Below are 21,589 nucleotides of genomic sequence, written 5' to 3'. Positions count from 1 at the left end.
TTGGGCCCGCCCCTCAGCCCCCTGGGGGTCAGCCTCACCATTTGTAGCTTTTTGAATCCCCAACACTTACCGATGCTTCCAGTCAAATTAGGTTAAATTCCAATCAATAATTAAGAAGTTGTTTTTGTTAAATTGTTGAAGGATGGACAGACAAGGTGAGCTAATAAATACATTATGTACTTCAACATTCCATGTTAAACATCTCTTCTTACTTTTAGGGGGCCGCGGTGGCCGAGTGGTTAAGGTGTCCCGACACTTTATCACTAGCCCTCCACCTCTGGGTTGCGAGTTCGAAACCTACGTGGGGCAGTTGCCAGGTACTGACCGTAGGCCGGTGGTTTTTCTCCGGGTACTCCGGCTTTCCTCCACCTCCTAAACCTGGCACGTCCTTAAATGACCCTGGCTGTTAATAGGACGTTAAACAAAAACAAACGAACAAAATCTTACTTTTTACTATTTTGAAAATAATAGAAAAAAAAATAAAAACAATATGCCAATTTCAATCATCATTTATTCATTTGTGATTTGTCAAATTTCCAAATATCAAAAAATACACATACAGTTCAAATGTTCACTCTACACAACAAATATACACACCATTCTCATTTAATGAGTGACACTGTGATACATCATTCTTACAAATCTGTGGAAAAAAACAAACAAAAATTTAAATTCCAAAGAAACTACTGCATGTATATCAGATGCCTTTTTTCATTCAAACTTCATGTCTAAATGTATGACAAAATAGCTGATATTTTTAAGTAACTTTTTTTGTTGAAAATTAGATTCGATTCCAAATTAACCTAAATAACATTGAATAAATGGAACAGAGAAGCTTCCGACACGGTTATCATAACAAATGAGTTTTGTTGACACCAAAGATGTCATTTTTAAAACTTTTTACCACAATTCTAACCATCCCATTTTCTTGGAGTAAATGACAAGATAAAACTAGAAAATGTCTACGACATAAATGCCCCTGCTGTCACTTGACACTCTGAAAGTTTGGTGAGGATCGCATCAGCAGTTCCTGAGATTAGCTAGTCCAGAATATTTTTTTTTTTTAAACTTAAGACTTTTCCCCCTAAAAGTATTCATTCTGACTCCAGATAGCAACCCTCAAACCAAATATCTTACGAAGGAGTTTAATCATGCCTTTCAACACTTGCATCAAAAACTTAACATTTAGAGACCAACACTAATGCTGATACTGATGCCAGGGTGACAACAAGCTCCCCCTCTCTTCAAGAGGCGAGCTTAAAAGGAGAGAAAAAAACAAAACAATAAAGATACCATCCTCTACTAAAGTGAGGAATTAAAAACCAGTGTGTGATGGCTGTGGAGATGCTGTCCCTTTAAGAGTGCACCTTATTTCAGCACTTGTAAGAGTTTAGTACCTAAATGATCTGATATTTATATCTAACAATACCAAGTTGAATTAGCTACTAGTTTAACCAGGACTAGCTACATTACTATGGGAAATGTACAGTTACCATACTTACTATGACACGCCTGAAATATTAGTGCCAAATTTAAACAGAAAACTTAATGGTACATACCGTATAAAGTAAAAACTTGAGTGACATGGGTTTGAAGCTGTAAAAAATCTGATTGAGGATATACCACATTTCATTTGTGTCATAGAGGGTCTCATATAACAACAGTTACTTCTTGCACTAACATTTTACACAGCTACTCTCAACCACAAAGACAGGCAATGTCATAATATCATATTTGAAAATAAAATTTGCACTCTTCCGTCTATTTCTACTAAACCGTTATTCATACACCTGACACCCTGGGTTTTACTTATAAATCATACACAATTGTGAATATAGAAAAATCTTTATCTTCAACCTAAATGATAGTTCTTGTACAATGCATCAACAATGATTTCAGATAAAAAAAACCTGATGTACCAGAAACAATACATGTACTTATTCATCAAAATATTCATGAGTACAGCTTTACAGTATAAAAGTATACCGGTTTATTCTCTAAATAGTTGAGATTGTTGTATGCAATTTTCAAAACATTTGAAGAAAATCATAAACAAGGCTTCAGCTACAGTTATTTTTCAGAAAGCAGCTTCATCTGAAGTTCAAAGTCAATAAACAGAAAGAGTCTTCAAATAAGATTACAGCTAATAGTCAGAAAGATACTTCACTTGAAATTAGCTATTCATCATATGATGCATCTGCTAAGTTCACAGTTTATACCTTCATTTTAATGAGTCAAAAGATTACGCTAATGACTAAAATTTTGATATATCATGTAACCCGTTTTTAGAGATAAGTCATTATACAGTTTTACGTTGTTCCTCGTGAGATTTATGATGGAAGACAAAGGAGATGGCTGGATTCCATGACCCCTTGAGGATAAGGTCATTGAGTCCTTTCTTGTCAGTAGAATGATTCCACAGAGACATATCAGAATTACAGTCCGACCCCTCAGGGGGAGGTTTTGTTTCAATATTATTCACACACCTCTTACACTTGAATCTGTAAAAAAGAAATACATTCAATCATATGTAATCAATACAAAACATGAAATATGATTTTTTTGTTATTTTCAATTCTCGTCTAGTATTGCCCTGGATTGAGTATCTATGTAGATCAACATTTCATTTACTAATTTCAACAACATAATTACAATTTGGTATCTAAACAAATGGTACAATAATTTATACAATACTGAAAAGCAATGAAACAATTCATACACGACGTGTAGTATCCTGAACTAAAAGATTAATGTGTTGAAATGTAATAGAGCGCATTATTAATTAGATTTAAATCACTGCCTCTGCTAGGGAAACGAACCAGGGACCTCTGGCTTACTAGTCTTAGGATCAACCGATCGAGCTAAAGAGAAGATCTCTCTAGCCAAGCAGTATATTGCAGCTAGTATTTACCAGGGTTAATACAGAAAGATATCAGATGAAAGGACCTTAGCTTAATGTTTCAAAATAATACAATCATAAGGAACCTCATAACTATCACATCAGAATGCTGCCAAGGAAAGCACAACATGGCATGATTATAATGTCTTGTAATGCCAAGCAAAGACTTATGAATAATATTTTTAAAATATTTTTTTATCAATCAGCATAAAAAACACACTTACTTGTCATGTGTATCACTGATGGTGTCCTCATTGAGCTTGAAGAGCTCCTTAAGTTCACCGAGACTGAAATGACGCTCGACATCCTCCTCTTTATCAATCACACAGGAACTAAGAGCTTTCTTGTGGGCCTGGCGCTGAAATATCTTCTCTTCTATGGTACCCGTCTGTCGGAAAACAAATCAGGTTTAGTAGGAACTAGTGGGTTAGGGGAGATAACACATTTATTTATACTATTGTTCATAAAGATGGAACATATTAATTGTGAAGTTTTCTATAGAATCCATGTCACCATGACACCAGTTTCAAAACTTTCTCTATTTTAAGAAATTATACTTAATGTTCATAAATTCCACTTGAATAAACAAGGATTTCAACACTGCTATTGTAAGTTTATCTTTCCTGTACTCTGTAATTCATTCTCTGTGTTTAATTGGTCAAATTCTGAAACTATGAAAATACTAGGTATCTTTATAATTTGAAATTTGAAAGTAAATATCACTGAACTCTAATCAGATCATAAATTATTTCCTCTTATTATCGAAGTAAGTTATAGAAACTAGTATAGAATAATATTATATATAAATTTTCTTTATTATGTCTTCTGTACATATCAAGTGTTTCTTACTGCTATGAGTCTGTATATAAAACATTGTTTCTTCTGACCATCCCTCCAGCATCGAGCCATAGCCTGGTCATCATTAGCTGGATTCCAATCTGGATCAAACATCACAAGTCGATTTGCACCGATCAGGTTTAACCCACATCCACCAGCCTTGCTACTCAGCATGAAAATGAACACGGCACTCTGTATACATGAAAAGAACAAAATTTATGGAGCATACAAAGATATTTCATGAATGTTATTTTCCAGAACACACACATTCTATTTCCAGGACATTTTCAAGGAACTATCAATAAAGAACAATTCAATTTTAAATATAGAGTAAGATAAACATGTTTAATTTCATAGAACAAATATTTTTTCAATAAAATGTTTTTTTCTCAGTATATATATGTCTACATACTTAGTATTTAGGACTTCAAAAAGTTGATGCCTCGAAAAATGTATATTCTGTGTTCTATCAAATTATAAGAAACAAGACTTACTTTAGGATCATTAAAATTCTCAACTATCTTGGCCCTCTTTTTAATGGACATAGAACCATCCAGCCGTACAAAGATATACCTGTCAATGAAGAACAAGTCTGCACATCAGTTCAGGAAATGAAAGAAATGAAAGAAATGAAAAAGTATTACAGAAAAAATATACTGGTTCATTGTTTATAAATTCTTGACAAATAATGAAAATATCAGATTTAATATCAGATATGAATGACAGTAAATATGACTGTAATACAAACAGGATTAGATAGTATGGAATGGTTCCATTATGCTACCCTGTAAAATGAATAGGCAGTGTGGAGGTCACCAATGTACGTAACTCATGTTTTTTAGGTGGTTGGTTATTTATTTTCTGCCTACGCCTTTAGTAAATTTAGTCTCACCAATGTTACTAGTAGTCGGTGTCCTGTCGGAGTTTGATCAAAATAATATCCAATTTTATACATACCCTCTCTGTCGACAGAGTTTCTCAAACAGGTCTAGCGTCTGTGTGTAGTTGGACACCAACACCACCTTATCACTGGTGGTCGACTTAATCATGGCCAGCAGACAATCTAGTACCAACACCTTCCCTGTAATACCAACAATATATCCAGTGAGAAATACTGTAGGAGATAGAGCCTGGACAAGATTTTAACTTTTATGTAGGTTAAAAGGTTAAAATGTAGGTCAGAGTGACCTCCTTTTAGACTCTTAAGTGCAGAAGGACAGATGGACACAAATCAGTCGTATAGTCCACCATGTACTTGCCTTCCTGGAGGGGAAACAAGTGCAATCAATGATTGCGAAAGCTCGCCGGGGGCAGCAATCACACTATGTATGTATAAGCATGTCATTTTGAAATTGTATGTCACATAATATCGCTCCTAGACCTCTAATGGATGTATAAACCAAATATGAAGGGTGTGGACATACAAGCTTTGCGAAACCAACCCCCAAAATCTTTAAAGTGGGTTTTTGTGTCATAAAAAGTAAGTCAACTAAATGGTAAAATGCCCAAAAAAAATCACAAATTTGTTCTGCATGTTTTTGCCACAGCATCACTCCTGGATCCCTAATGAATGTATAAACCAAATTAGAAGGGTGATTTTGCCACAGCATCACTCCTGGATCCCTAATGAATGTATAAACCAAATTAGAAGGGTGATAGGTGTATACTTTTGGACTTACCCTCAAAACTTTAATGAAAAAGTGAGTTTTAGTGCCAAAAAAGTTAAGTCCACAAAATGGTAAAATGCGAAAAAATCACAATTTTTTTCTGCATGATTTTGCCATAACATCACTCCTAGACCTCTAATGAATGTATAAGCCAAATTAGAAGGGCATGAGGTGTATACTTTTGGACTTAAAAGCTTTCAAAAAACATACTCCAACAACTTACCCCAAAAACTTAAAAGTTTTGGGGTGAGTCGCCGACGCGGACGTCAGGGGGACAGCATTAGCTCTCGGTTACTCGTAACCGGTGAGCTAAAAATTAGTCAATCCTGCCTTAAAAAATTAGTCAAACCTGTATCAAGTGACTTCCTGTCTTACCCGACCTATTCAGGATCTCCCCAATGATTTTCGCGACTTTGTGTGATTAACAACCTTGATTTAACATGCCCATGGAGTTTAAACCTTTTTTTGATGACTTCCATAGTCTTTTTCTTCTATTTTTACCATGTACTTCCATCGAGATCGACAGTAGAGTTGAGGAAATGCTTCATGTTCAGCATTAAGTGCCCCTTACAATTCAAATATCTATGTGATTGAGACTTCCCTAAAAATGGGAATTTCCCTAGACTACCAGCCTGCTAATAACTAACATCACCGTAACAACTATTAGGTCTTAATTTCTGGCAAGGTCTGATGTGCTATCTATAGATTCATTAGCATTGCCGATAATGTAACTTTAAACTCAAAACGACAATTTAATGGCAGGTTTAATCACACCGACAGCCTACATCAAGTTAAAAAAAAAAAAAAAAAACATGCAATAGAATAATGACACAAGTCTGAAATTAGTGACATATTCAAAAAGAATATTATTCCCTGTCATTAAATGTTAATGTGTCTATCTAATTTTGGGTTTCATAAATTCAAACAGTTTTCTTATACATCAATTTTTTTTTTCTTCAAGATTTGCATATTATTAAATTTTAAACAAAATATAAAAATGAAAGATATTTAGTTCAATTTTGAAATCGCAATAAATTAATTTCTTTAAATAAATTAACTTTTCTGAACGTTGCTTTTATCGTGGAAGGATCACTTGAAATGTAACTAAGATTTCTTGGGATGGTGCCACTGTATTAAGAGACCCAATGTCTTATGTTTTCCCTTGGAAAGTCATATAAAACAGGTCTGACTGTAATAAAACACAATTCAACCCCCACCCCCAACCACCCAAACCTTAGATATGTACTTAGAAGCTCAATCCTACCTGACAGTTCTGGCCGCACCACCTTCAGGTTATATCCAGGCGGGAAGAGGTCTAGTGATCCTTCAAAACCATCGGCATCTCCAATACACTTGTCAAATATCAAATCAGGATCTAACAAATGGAAATAATCAGATGTTATCCAAGGAGTGAATATTTTATATTCTCATTATAGTATGAAGTGTAATGGTGAGCAGACAGTTGAATACTATTATACAATTAAGTCAGTGAACACTGGAGATAAATGTTACAAACAATTCAAATGTAATACTTGTACAGATTTCTAGTGAGAAACCTATGAGAAAATGAAAAGAAACTTTGCTTTATTTTTTGTTAGTGAACATGAATTATGAACTGGAAGTAGATGTAATAAAGACATAATCTACTGAAGACTGGAGCAGCTGCATGCTCATATCAATTAGCATCACGGCAATATATGTTCAATTATTGTTTCATATGTATACCTAAAGTGAATGTGCATGGACATACTTTTGAATTTCCTTGAATCAATCTTTGATATATCACAAGATATGCTTTAAAAGACAAAATGTCTGTATTGAAAAGAAATCTAAACCTTTTTGAACTATCTTTTATTTTCAAATCCATGATCATAAGTTTATAAAAGAAGAATATTGCCAATAGTATCTTTAAGTTTCTTTTCATTACTGCATTTTTTTTTAAAATAACTTACGGTTACAAAGTTTCTTTAGTTGTGTGATAAAGGAAAGACTAGTGCCAGTCGGCCGTCCATCTTTTTCCATATCTGGATCACCAGCTTTCGACTTGACTAGCAGTTGATATAGGTCCTTTTGTAGAGGGGTCAGGCGACAACTGACAACCTGCTCAACTACAAATAATATGCTTCACTTGAATTGCTTTGGATAGCCAAGAGGACTATGCCTCCACATTATACTGCTTGTTAACAGTGCAATAAAAAAATTTTTTTTTTAAATCAATAAACACACATTTGATTTAAAGATTTTCATTGGGAGAAAAAATTTGTTGCTGTATGATCCCTTAAGAAATTCAAGAATTTGATCACTGTTAGATTTGGAACAGTCTGAATAGTTTGACCAAGATGATTAACACCTTACTTTTGACAGGTAGATACTGAGTAAGCAAAGCCTGTGTCCTTCTGATGATGCACTTGTTTACTATGGCAGCCAACTACAATAGGCAGATTCAAAGAATGTTTCAAAGTTTAAATATATCAAAATAAATCAGTCTGATTTTAACTTTCCTTTCATTTGCAAAACTAAGAAACATTGAGATCACCCTCATAAAGACTGAAATAACAGTTGGATTCAGATACTATCCTTAAAGCTGTGGCAATAAATCAACCAAAAAATACAGTGATAATTAATTCACACGTGTATTAGAGAATGTTTTTGTATGGTTTATGAAAAAGTTAAAAGTTAAGATATGTAAAAAGAATGCATGGGTTCCTCGAAGGGGAAAATTGATATATGTATTTTATCATAAGAAATGCTGTGATATAGTACTATATGCCACCCGACCTGTACTAACCTCTAAAAGTTTTTCCTCGCCCTTCTTATGTTCCAAGTCTGAAGATGCAGCATCTCGACCACGAAGGATTGGAGTCTCAAACTTCCGTTTGAACTCTTGGGCAGTACCTTGAAACCAAAGACAAACAAACAAGATTTCAATTTGAACATGACGGAAAATTTATTCATATCATCATTATATACTTCTGACATCAAGTTCTCTCCACAGAAGGTACAGCTTTCAGAATCGACAAAAATTAGGACAACTTTTAGTTTTGTTACAAATCAGCTGCTTTATCCACGTACTATCCCTGCTAGCGTCTTACCTTATAACTCTAAGAATTAGGTTTAACAAGTGCAATCAATGATTGCGAAAGCTCACCGGCGGCAGCAATCACACTATGCATTCATTTTTTATGTATGTATAAGCATGTCATTTTGAAATTGTATGTCACATAATATCCCTCCTAGACCTCTAATGGATGTACAAACCAAAAAAGAAGGGTGTGGACTTACAAGCTTTTCAAAACTAACCCCCAAAATCTTTAAAGTGAGTTATTGTGTCAAAAAAAGTGAGTTTTTGTGTCAAAAAAAGTAAGTCCACTAAATAGTAAAATGCCAAAATGCCATTTTTTTTCTGCATGATTTGCCACAGCATCACTCCTGGATCTCTAATGAATGTATAAACCAAATTAGAAGGGTGATAGGTGTATACTTTTGGACTTACCCCCAAAACTTTAAAGTGAGTTTTGGTGCCAAAAAAGTTAAGTCCCAAAAATGTTAAAATGCAAAAAAAATCACAATTTTTTTCTGCATGATTTTGCCATAACATTATTCCTAGACCTCTAATGAATGTATAAACCAAATAAGAAGGGCATGAGGTGTTTACTTTTGGACTTAAAAGCTTTCAAAAAACATACTCCAAAAACTTTAAAGTGGGTTTTGGTGCCAAAAAAGTTAAGTCCACAAAATGGTAAAATGCGAAAAAATCACAATTTTTTTCTGCATAATTTTGCCATAACATCACTTCTAGACCTCTAATGAATGTAAAAACCAACTTAGAAAGGCATGAGGTGTTTACTTTTGGACTTACAAGCTTTCCAAAAACTTCAAAGTTTTGGGGTGGGACGCTGACGCCAACGCCGGGGTGACAGCATTAGCTCTCGGTTACTCGTAACCGGTGAGCTAAAAACAGTCTTCATATAATTTATATAGAAACGGTTTTCAAAAAGAGCTTGCTATGTACCAATAATTAGCCTTACCAAGGATCCCTCCATTGACAAAATGGATAAGACTGAAATACTCAAGGAGATCATTCTGTATAGGAGTACCAGACAACAGTATGCGGCGTTTGGCCTTCAGACTGTTCAATGCCTGGTAAGTCTGGTTCTCACAGTTCTTTAATCGATGACCCTGATAAAATGCAAAAACCTCACATACAACAAATTGTCATTTTATGGTAGAAAAATTTATCATATAATTATATTTCTGTAGAACAAAACATAGAGATGAATAAAATCAATCATAGTTGTGTTTTGTGCATTATACATGTGTTGTGTATTTATAATCAAAGAATTACTCCTTAATACAATCATAAAGATCCACTAGTATATGGAAGATAAAATATCTGAACTTGCAATATATCCAAGAAGAATTTTAATTATAATGTACGGATCATTATAATAAAATCATGAAATGTCTATGTACCTCATCACAGATCACCAGACCTATTGTGCCCTTTAACATGACTTTAGCATGCAGTCGGAGAGTTTCATAGGAGATGATGAGGACAGGGTTTGGGATACGCCTCCCTTTTTGCAGCACAAAATGGTCTGCAAATCACAATAAAACAAAACTACAAAAAACATTTTAATCATAGGTTCCTACAATTACAAACGAAGTACTGGTAAGTAATCAGATTCATTAGAAATATCATCTGCTTTAATAGAAGTTCCTTGTGCCATTAAGTAAGTTCATAATGCAATAATGATTGTCTGTAATGATTTTTCCTCTTACAATTATTTGAAACATCCAGAGTGTACTTTTTTCGCTGAATTGCTATCCATTACATAAATGATGAGTGCCACAGAGTGGTAGTCTACCCTTAGTATGCTGGCAGGACACCTGATAGATTATTATACGGACAAACTGGTTCATTATTTTTTATTTGTAACATTTCAGACCTGCAGATATTAATACAGGCATTGAAAGAACCTAAAATTTCTAGGTCCATCATATTTATAAATACTCTTATCCAACTGTTTGTAGTGATAAATGAAAATGGCCATGGAGTAAACTTAACAAGCACAACACTACAATATTCTCTCTGATGTCAACTACATCATACTTAAGTTAAAACACACACATGAAAACAGTTCTCACAGTGACAAGACAGGAGCCATTTATGCTGAACAATTCTGTATGTATCTGCTTTTATGTTGAACAATTATGTATGTATATGTTTTAATGCTGAACAATTATGTATGTATCTGTTTTAATGCTGAACAATTATGTATGTATCTGTTTTAATGCTGAACAATTCTGTATGTATATGTTTTAATGCTGAACAATTCTGTATGTATCTGTTTTAATGCTGAACAATTCTGTATGTATCTACATTTATGTTGAACAATTATGTATGTATCTACTTTTATGTTGAACAATTATGTATGTATCTACTTTTAATGCTGAACAATTCTGTATGTATCTGTTTTAATGCTGAACAATTATGTATGTATCTGTTTTAATGCTGAACAATTATGTATGTATCTGTTTTAATGCTGAACAATTATGTATATGTCTACTTTTATGTTGAACAATTCTGTATGTATCTCCTAAAAAACCATAGATTTCTATTCAAACAACAAACCCAAGTTGCGGTCAATGTCGTCCTTGGATCCAGAGTCGATCACCAGACAGTTCATAACAGTGCCTAACCACTTCTGAATCTCATTTGCCCAGTTCTAAAAGTAAAAATTATGTTAAATAAATTAAACTACATGTATCACAAACTCATTATAGAAAGTAATTTAGATTTACTTTCAGCGGCATCAAACATATTTTGGATAAACATGTACATTAAAAATTTAAAAGTTATTGTTATTGTATTACTGGTGCTCATAGGTCTTTTTCTCTCTCAAAAAAAAGAAAATACAGTAGCAGATAACTTCAAATGTTATGTTATACTATGTTGAAAAGTTTATTAAAATGTCCTGCTGTCCACAGAAATTAATCATCTTAATTTTTATGGCAGACAAATTAAACTTTGACTGACCTTGACAAGGCTACTTGGGGAGACAATGGCAACCTTATCAATAAGAGGCCTACAGTCAGGACTCTGTCTCTGTAAGTACAAAGAATACACAAATGTCACTATTTAATAGAACATTTCTAAACAAATCTGGTGTTAAGTCAACTTATCACATCTACTTGTTTTATTTAAAGGAATTTTCAAATACAGACAATTATGCAGGTATTAAATTCTATCAACGAATGCTCTTTGTTTTGTTTGTTTGGTACACAAAATGGGGTGATATAATGATTTCCAGCAAGTCCCAGATTGTCCTGAAACTTATGATCAAGATCCTCTGAAGCAATTCACTGCCCAATAGTACAGTATGAATTAACTATCCAGTTTTTTACCGGAATGATTATGGAATGCGTTGTGGAAGAGAGATAAAAATATATAATGTTACACAATTTTGAGTTGAATAAACAGTATTTCTTTAGGTGTTATTTAGCGGGTTCCTACAATTGTCTTACCAGTATAGTCCACATAAGTGTGATACACTGCAGTGTCTTTCCAAGACCCTGTAGAATAAAATAACAAATAAACCAGAATTGTCAGAAGAAAACATAGCTCGACAAGAAGGTTCAAATTGAGAATTGGTTTTTTGATAGTAGGTCAAAGGTCACAGTCAAGGTCAACAGGTTGCAAATGAAGTACAATGAAAAGGTCTTGTAACAAAAAATATACCAGTCAAATATGAAAGCCCTATCTTGTACGGTTAATATACTGTGGCAAAGGTTGACATTTTTTATAAGTTAAAGTAGGTCAAAGGTCACAGTCAATGTCAGCAGGTCCACAAATGTAGTAACAATGGAAAGGTCTTGTCACAAGGAACACTAATGTGAAATACATAAGCTGTATCCTCATCAGTCTCAACACAATGCTTTTTTATAAAAACTTTAACCTAGCTGTCTATGGATGCCAACACTGAGGCTTGGGGTATAGCAATAGCTCCCTTGGACTTTGTCCCTGTGAGCTAATAGCAGTCATGCTTTGAATATCATCAAAGAAGGAAATATTTACTGCTGTTTAATTCTGACCTACATCATTTCATAATCTATACCTTGTAATTTGTATTGGAAACATTTCATCCCACGGGATGTTTATGAGCTGATGTGATTTATGTTTATTTGTGTTAAGAACATCAATCAAACATACAACTTTACATATAACAGTATTGCCTATGTTAAACTATAAACTCCAATTATCCTAAAAGAAGAAGGATCCACCCATTTACTAGCTGTTTTACCTCCTGGGGACTGTACCCTCACTGACCATAAATGCTGCAGACCTAATTCCTAGACTAAATCACTATATCAATATGAAAAGAAAACAAAATCTCTCCCTCCACCCATTAATATTACAGATGAAATATGGATGAAAGCCTTGTGAGCTTAAAATATAGGCCAAAATGTTGCATTGGGGATAGTAGATCTCTTCAATGTCTTTTTAAAAGCAGACACAGAATAAAATCCCCGACAACATGATGATGTATAGTGGTATCATACAGCAGGACTAGCATTCACTATACCCAAATCAGCTGATTTTTACAAGAAACATACTCTACCGTATATAAGAATTACTGGAAACTGACCATTTCATCTGCCATGATGCACCCATAGCTGTCTGGTATCTGTACTCCGGTCACACAGTCATACATAAACTTCACACCCTGGAAACACAAACATCTTTCTGACAATTCTGGTGATGTTATTCATAAGCTAAATGGTTATTAAATATTGTATTAATGGCATTGTTTTGAGTGTCAGCAATAAATATACAAAAACAAAAGAATCTGCCTTGCGAAAACTTGGTTTATGGATTTGTAGTAACTGTATGTTATACTAATACATACAGAGCTAATAATATAATACATCATGAAAGTCTAAATATCTATGCGAGTTGTTTACCACCGGAAAACTTAAAACGTTTGCATTTCTAGGATTTTTTTATTGTTCCAAAATGTTTTTTCTTTCTTGTATATCAATATAAATGTGAACATGTTAAAGTAAAATCAAGAAAATATTGACAAATATTAATATAGAAGGCTTATTACAATAAATGAACATATAAGAACATTTTATTTCCTACTTACCTCCCTCTGATGAGGCCGTAAAACAGCAGACAGCTTGGGATCTACCACTACATGGACAGGGATTTTTTCTCTGTATAACACAAAGAGGAGTACTCACAAAGATAAAGATGTCATATTCCTTTTTTAATGAACTACAAAATATCTATAAGACATGAATGTCCTCTCTCTCATGTAAAGAACTTGGTGTTATGATAATATGGTGTAAATATCAACCAAATATGTTGAGGTGTTCAACAGCTCAATGTATGATATCTATTTGGGGAGAGACACAGGACACATTGTATCCTATTCAGAAGGGTCAATCATTACCTTTGACCTTCAAACATTGACCAATGAGCACCAGAATGTGACCAGGTACAGAACTTGATATTATGATACTATAACATAAACATGAACCAAATCTGTTGAGGGTTTCTCAAGATGTCATTGATTCAGAATGGGGAGCAAAAGGACATGACAAGCGGACATGGGAAACACTATATGCCCCTCCTCCCATAAAATGGCAGGGGCATAAAAGGGGATAAATATTCCAGAAATTCTATCCGTATCTTAGTAAACTATTTATCTCAATTCATAAAAAAAATATGAAAGTTTATCAAATAGGAACTTATCGACCTACACATGAAATCCAAATTCAAAGGTGTCTTAGTATGGACTGGTTATAGTGCATTGTCAGTATACAAAATTATTAGCTTTACAAAATCTACAATATCACAAAAGAAATATTCAGTAATCTTTTTTTTGATGAAGAGTAAATCTTTTAAAGATGTGTCAATGATCAGAAAAAATAGGACACTACTCAGAAATCCTGTTGCTTAACAATATCTGCAAAATCTTGCCACAGGTTGATGTTCCTGGTTCTTCATACCATCTTCAGACTCCCTGACCCTGAACATGAGAAGCATCAGAAAATCATGAATAAAGAAGACTTACATGTCGACTTTGAGCTGTTCATGTGCACTCAGTTCTGGTGGGGTGTAGAGAATGAGCGCTCCTTCATCATCAGGGTCATGGAGGGGTTGTCTGGCTCCTTGTCTCCTCACACCCAAAGCCCTGCCCAGAGAGGAACCTTGATAAAAATCATAACAAAATGTGCATGTCAAGACACAACTCCTAGATATAATATATCTACAGCACAAACAATAGTCAAAGAACAATAGTATATGTGATATTTTGGAATGTTGCCTTTTTTTAGTGTAAAAAAATAGTCTAGGTAACATTTTAAAGAAATGTGCAATACTCTTTACTATACACAAAATGTCAAAGACACTAAAACAACTTACCTTTGTAATTAGGAATTGGAACCTTGAATGGTTTGGAAAGAATTTTCTTAATAAAGGCCTCCTGTAAATTCAATATAAAGAATGGAATCAGGCAGATTATGACTGTATACACAATGAATTAATGATTTCAATTAATAATGGTATTTAATCATATCAATCAAATTGTACATATTGGAAAGCTCATTCTTAAATTAATCTCTGAATGATACAAACATGCTATCTTCTATGAATTTTATTTCCATAGTGGAGAATGGAGATGCAGGTGTTCAAAATTGATGAAAATAGTACATGTATATAATTAATCTTTTAAACTTTTATTTCAACCTACATGAGAAAAGGCATCTGGACAATGGGACGTGTTGGTGATGCTGGACAAGGGCTCACGCCGGACCAACTCATCATTTCCTCCATCCTTGTGAAGTGTCTTAAGTCTCTTTACCTATCACACCAAGGGCAAATAAGAAATAAAAAAACAAGAGTTGTCAGAAGACAGCATAGCTAACCAAGAGAGTTTGAAATTCCGAATTAGATTTATTTTAAAGTAGGTCAAATGTCAGTCAAAGTCAGCAGGTTGCAAATCTAGTACCAATGCAAAGGTCGCGACAAAGAATATACAAGTCAAATATGAAAGCCCTATCTCATACGGTTAACATACTGTGACCAAGAATATACAGGAGGTGGGAGATCCAACGTCAGTGTAAAAAGTTTGGTGTGGTTCTGTGTTACCCAGCCAATAGATTCCACAAGGAATACAAGAGTCCGGCTGTAAAGATGAGTAGTCAAAGGTTAAAGATGACCATAACAACGGTATTTACCCTTTGAATACTGTGACCAAGGTTAGAGCTTTTAAGAGTATAGGTCAAAGGTCACACATGTCAAACACCTAAGTTGTATCCTTATTAGTATTGACACAACACTATTCAATAAAAACTTTAACCTAGCGTAAGCTTGTGGTCTATGGACACCAACAACGTCAACCATATAACAATAGCTCCTATGGATTTCTTCCATGCAATGTAAAAAAAATCACTTATTTCATATATTCATAAGGTGAATTCATGAAATAATTGAAGATTATGAAATTTACTTTGGTACTGTATTGTGTTTGATCAACAGATATGAATGTAGTCTTGATGACACCCATGTGAAAACATGTGAAATTAAAGTATAGAAAACTATTAGACATTGTGTCTATACCTGAGGGAAACCTTCATCAGTTCTTCTTTGTGTGTTACAGATGATTCCCCCTCTCTGACTAGGGGCCTGGCTACGTCTCTGTCAACAAGCAAAAATACATCTACAATGCATACAAGTTTTTTTTTATATAGATTATGAATCTGTCTATTTAAGGTTTTCTGTCAATGCTAAAACTAAATATACATGGTACCTGATAATGCTCATATAGGGAAAGGCTTGACATGGCAAATATAAACAAATAAAGTAAATTGTCGCAGGTGATGACAGATACTTGGGTATTCTGAACTTGAAATATAACATATATATATATATATATATATATATTAAATCAGAAATGATATCCAAAACTGACCAGCTGCTCTGCAATGATGTATCCAATCTCAATAGCGATTTCATGACCCATATGATTTTTTATCTTGTAATTATTTTGTGATAAAGCGACATATCTGTGTTGTGTCTGTTGCTGTAATTTACCTGATAAAATGTATTATCATTACTAGGAATGTAACAGAGCAAAATTAGTGGAGAGTATATTAGGCTGTCTTACTAGATCTAGATGGTGGGACATTCCTTTTCGTTTGAGTTTGAGCCCCAACATGGCATTTTGACAAATTGTATGCCATTCGTCCATGGCCATCAATATTTTCTTCAAAATCACTACTATGTACTACTGTTTTGGAGATTTTGGTTGCGGTTATGTATGTTGGTTAATTTGGCGACTGGAATAATGAAAGCACCAAAATTTAACACTCAAAATGCAAAAATTTGAGTTGATGGAAATGTCATTTATTTAAACACACCAAAATATAACCACCCTTTTGAAGAACAAGAGGCCCATGGGCCTTAACGGTCACCTGAGATTTGAAGTATTTCAGTTAATCTAATTGACCCTTTTGAGCCCATCCATCAGCCCCTAGGGGTCAGTCAGGGCCAACAGGTGTATACCATTAAGCGGTCATCCAATGCTGATAATGTTAACAAAGTTAGAATGAATTCCAATAGAAATCAAACAAATAATAGTCAAAAATGTGATTTCTTTATATAAACTATAGTAAAATTTACCCCCTCCCCAGGGGCAAACTTGTGACCCCAGGGTCATGAAATTCATAACATTAGTAAAGCACCATAAGACCCTTCCACCTATGAAGAGTATTTGATTCTATCTTAATTGGGTCTTGAAAAGAAGATTTTTTAAATTTCAGTCAATTTGACCCTTTTTAGCCCCGCCCATCAGCCCCTGGGGGTCAGTCAGGGCCAACATGTGTATACCATCAATCTGTCATCCAATGATGATAATGTTAACCAAGTTTGAATGAATTCCAATAGAAATCAAACAAATTATAGTCAAAAATGTGATTTCCCTATATAAACTATAGTAAAGTTTACCCCCTCCCCAGGGGCAAATGTGAAACCCCTGGGTCATGAAATTCACAATTTTGGTAAAGCACCTTAAGACCCTTCCACCTATGAAGAATGTTTGATTCCACCATATCTGAGAGTAGAGAAGAAGATCTTTGAAGTTTTAGTCAATTTGACCCTTTTTAGCCCCGCCCATCAGCCCCTGGGGGTCAGTCAAGGCCAACATGTGTATACCATCAATCTGTTTACCCATGCTGATAATGTTAACCAAGTTTGAATGAATTCCAATAGAAATCAAATAAATTATAGTCAAAAATGTGATTTCCCTATATAAACTATAGTAAAGTTTACCCCCTCCCCAGGGGCAAATGTGAAACCCCTGGGTCATGAAATTCACAATTTTGGTAAAGCACCTTAAGACCCTTCCACCTATGAAGAATGTTTGATTCCACCATATCTGAGAGTAGAGAAGAAGATCTTTGAAGTTTTAGTCAATTTGACCCTTTTTAGCCCCACCCATCAGTCCCTGGGGGTCAGTCAAGGCCAACATGTGTATACCATCAATCTGTTTTCCCATGCTGATAATGTTAACCAAGTTTGAATGAATTCCAATAGAAATCCAACAAATAATAGTCAAAAATGTGATTTCCCTATATAAACTATAGTAAAGTTTACCCCCTCCCCAGGGGCAAATGTGAGACCCCTGGGTCATGAAATTCACAATTTTGGTAAAGTACCCTAAGACCCTTCCATCTATGAAGAGTGTTCGATTCCACCATATCTGAGAGTAGAGAAGAAGATCTTTGAAGTTTTAGTCAATTTGACCCTTTTTAGCCCCGCCCATCAGCCCCTGGGGGTCAGTCAAGGCCAACATGTGTATACCATCAATCTGTTTACCCATGCTGATAATGTTAACCAAGTTTGAATGAATTCCAATAGAAATCCAACAAATAATAGTCAAAAATGTGATTTCCCTATATAAACTATAGTAAAGTTTACCCCCTCCCCAGGGGCAAATGTGAGACCCCTGGGTCATGAAATTCACAATTTTGGTAAAGTACCCTAAGACCCTTCCATCTATGAAGAGTGTTCGATTCCACCATATCTGAGAGTAGAGAAGAAGATCTTTGAAGTTTTAGTCAATTTGACCCTTTTTAGCCCCGCCCATCAGCCCCTGGGGGTCAGTCAAGGCCAACATGTGTATACCATCAATCTGTTTACCCATGCTGATAATGTTAACCAAGTTTGAATGAATTCCAATAGAAATCAAACAAATTATAGTCAAAAATGTGATTTCCCTATATAAACTATAGTAAAGTTTACCCCCTCCCCAGGGGCAAATGTGAAACCCCTGGGTCATGAAATTCACAATTTTGGTAAAGCACCTTAAGACCCTTCCACCTATGAAGAATGTTTGATTCCACCATATCTGAGAGTAGAGAAGAAGATCTTTGAAGTTTTAGTCAATTTGACCCTTTTTAGCCCCACCCATCAGTCCCTGGGGGTCAGTCAAGGCCAACATGTGTATACCATCAATCTGTTTTCCCATGCTGATAATGTTAACCAAGTTTGAATGAATTCCAATAGAAATCAAACAAATTATAGTCAAAAATGTGATTTCCCTATATAAACTATAGTAAAGTTTACCCCCTCCCCAGGGGCAAATGTGAAACCCCTGGGTCATGAAATTCACAATTTTGGTAAAGCACCTTAAGACCCTTCCACCTATGAAGAATGTTTGATTCCACCATATCTGAGAGTAGAGAAGAAGATCTTTGAAGTTTTAGTCAATTTGACCCTTTTTAGCCCCACCCATCAGTCCCTGGGGGTCAGTCAAGGCCAACATGTGTATACCATCAATCTGTCATCCAATGATGATAATGTTAACCAAGTTTGAATGAATTCCAATAGAAATCAAACAAATTATAGTCAAAAATGTGATTTCCCTATATAAACTATAGTAAAGTTTACCCCCTCCCCAGGGGCAAATGTGAGACCCCTGGGTCATGAAATTCACAATTTTGGTAAAGTACCCTAAGACCCTTCCATCTATGAAGAGTGTTCGATTCCACCATATCTGAGAGTAGAGAAGAAGATTTTTGAAGTTTTAGTCAATTTGACCCTTTTTAGCCCCGCCCCTCAGGCCCCTTGGGGGTGGGGACCATATAATTCACAATTTTGGTTGACCTTTAGCCATAAAAGCTTCCTGCCAAATTTCATTGAATTTGGTTTAGGGGTTTAGGAGAAGAAGTCGAAAATGTAAATTGTTTACGGACGCACGACGGACGACGACGGACATTTTATCAGCACTAAAAAGGGTGTAACTTGACTGGGGGGGGGGGGAGGAGACTCAATATGGGAAATATAGTAATAAATCATTTAAACCGCTGCTAGTCATTAACAACTGAACAGACAATTACTAGGTAAGACAGACCCAATGTTGCATAAATTGAGGGTGTGGCTCCCCTCACCCCAGGGGTCAGAGTCCTATATATGGGGAAACACAGGTAAATCAGTACTACAATGTACATTGTCCTGAATAACAGGATTTTTATGAAATTTCATCTGGAGAATTGGGCAAACTAGAGCCATTGTTATATTAACAAAGGACGTTGCTCCAAATTCGGTTTGAACCATTTTTGGGAGAGGAAGTTCCAAAAGTAATAAAATATTTGTAATTTAACTAATATATGAGAGGTATATTTTTGGACACTGCAATTGATTACTTAAATTTTAATATCCAGGTGAGCAATGCATGCTCAGGCCCTCTTGGCCTTCTATTTTCTTGTAATAGATGTCAATATTACTAGTCAATACATAACATCATTGTTACATGAACATATATAATCTATTTTATCTCATTCATTTCAAACAGAATTGATTTTTTCAATTGTAAAAAAATTAGGTAAGATTTTGTGTCATTCATTATTACGAAGTGATCATTAATTAAAAAATCTGAAAAGTTGTTATCTCCTACAGCCTTCAAAATAGTTTATTCTATTTGATTATTTCAACAAATACATGTTAAGCTATAATATTATATTAATCACAGTTGACAAATTATTTCATCATTATTCATACAAATACATCATCAACTTCAATCAAACCCTCCACATTAGCCAGTTTCACGTGGGGTTTTCCGTTGTTACATAAAACATATACAGGGGGTGTTCCTACGTAACAGTTGTACATTAACTTAGCGTAGGAGTGTCATTACGCAACATGTATGATAGTGTGAAGTCTTATTTTATGATGTCACGAATCACGTACGCCACATTGATTTGTTGATTTCCGTAGGCGGAATAACCAATGTAAGGCTTTCAGGAAAATCACTCTAATGTGTGTACTTCCGATAACTGTAAGCCGAATTTACACACTGTAAGTCGTATATTTGCGGATAGTTGTATGAATTACCATTATAGCTCCATCATTTCGGTGTATTTCTTTTTCAGCAGTCTCACAAGTATAAACATTATGCAGTTTCAAAGCATGCCGCCATTTTGGAGGTGATTTCCAATTCAGATAGAGGTAGCCAATCAAAATGAAGAACCAACACCCACATGATCAACGAGGCTTCCCCCTGCGAGTGGGACTGACGCCTGATATAGGTCACCACTTCTAAGAAAGAAATGGTCAGAATATGACGATTCTTCACGCTATTTGAGCATCAGATGGCGAAAGGAGACGTCAGTGAGAGAGTATTGAAATGGAATTAAAGCTTCATAGTCCGGCAGGAGCCGAAGCTGTCAGTTACACGTGGCCTCTGTCGAATTCGGTAAGGCGTGTTCAACTTCAAGAGAACACACAAAGTAATCTGATTTGTTTCGTTATTTTGACAGATCATTCATTTCTGTTTGTTTTCTTCTTAATTTCAGGATGGGAAAGAAGGAGCTAATGAAATCATCGAAACCATACGGTATGTAGTTTTCATTCATTTAATTGGTGATACGATTCAAAAACGAAAAATATGTGAAGCACGAGGACGACGCCATATTCAGACATGTAGAGTAGTAGGCCTAGAGAAGGGTTTTTGACCCCATGACCATGTAAAAAATGTAGGTCACTTGGCCAAACGTCAGTGGCAGCACAGCATCACATTATTCTCTGAATTATGTTGTACATGGATTTCAATTCTTAAGAATTTGATCGTCTATGCATGCCTCTGTATACAAACTGACAAATGATGATGATTTGTTT

At 34.9% G+C, this 21,589-nt stretch overlaps 2 protein-coding genes across 5 annotated transcripts in view; one reads left to right on the top strand and one right to left on the bottom strand.

The window, feature by feature from the left end:
* Positions 1–493: 493 nt before the first annotated feature.
* On the bottom strand, positions 494–20,909 carry LOC117325478 (DNA repair and recombination protein RAD54-like). The gene is made up of 21 exons (XM_033881702.1): positions 20,807–20,909; positions 16,034–16,111; positions 15,165–15,275; positions 14,837–14,897; positions 14,487–14,622; positions 13,554–13,623; positions 13,053–13,130; positions 11,932–11,979; positions 11,444–11,512; positions 11,039–11,132; positions 9,877–10,001; positions 9,432–9,582; positions 8,192–8,298; positions 7,759–7,831; positions 7,356–7,511; positions 6,668–6,778; positions 4,694–4,817; positions 4,231–4,309; positions 3,749–3,928; positions 3,124–3,287; positions 494–2,501 (listed from the first exon to the last, which is right to left on the bottom strand). Exons 1-21 carry the CDS (start codon positions 20,807–20,809, stop codon positions 2,300–2,302), a joined length of 2,220 nt encoding a protein of 739 aa, XP_033737593.1. The 5' UTR covers positions 20,810–20,909; the 3' UTR covers positions 494–2,299.
* Positions 20,910–20,964: 55 nt separating this feature from the next.
* The window catches only part of LOC117325477 (histone-lysine N-methyltransferase, H3 lysine-79 specific-like), a 31,384-nt gene continuing 30,759 nt past the window's right edge, over positions 20,965–21,589 (top strand). For all 4 annotated transcript variants that reach the window (XM_033881699.1, XM_033881701.1, XM_033881700.1 and 1 more), the window contains exons 1-2: positions 20,965–21,167; positions 21,268–21,308. In XM_033881699.1, coding sequence (XP_033737590.1) covers positions 21,099–21,167; positions 21,268–21,308 — 110 coding nt within the window. In that variant the 5' untranslated portion in view covers positions 20,965–21,098. The remainder of the gene's footprint in view (positions 21,168–21,267; positions 21,309–21,589) is intronic.

This window comes from Pecten maximus, chromosome 4, assembly GCF_902652985.1.
Source record: "Pecten maximus chromosome 4, xPecMax1.1, whole genome shotgun sequence".
Classification (NCBI taxonomy): Eukaryota; Metazoa; Mollusca; class Bivalvia; order Pectinida; family Pectinidae; genus Pecten; species Pecten maximus.
This window is presented reverse-complemented; position numbering and strand designations above follow the sequence as displayed.

Excerpts from the sequence above, each read along its gene's own strand:
- LOC117325478 (XM_033881702.1), bottom strand. Across the intron at positions 14,898-15,164 it reads GTCCAGATGCCTTTTCTCAT|GAGGCCTTTATTAAGAAAAT; the intron begins GTAGGTTGAAAT and ends TTGAATTTACAG. Across the intron at positions 8,299-9,431 it reads TGTCAATGGAGGGATCCTTG|GTACTGCCCAAGAGTTCAAA; the intron begins GTAAGGCTAATT and ends TTTGGTTTCAAG.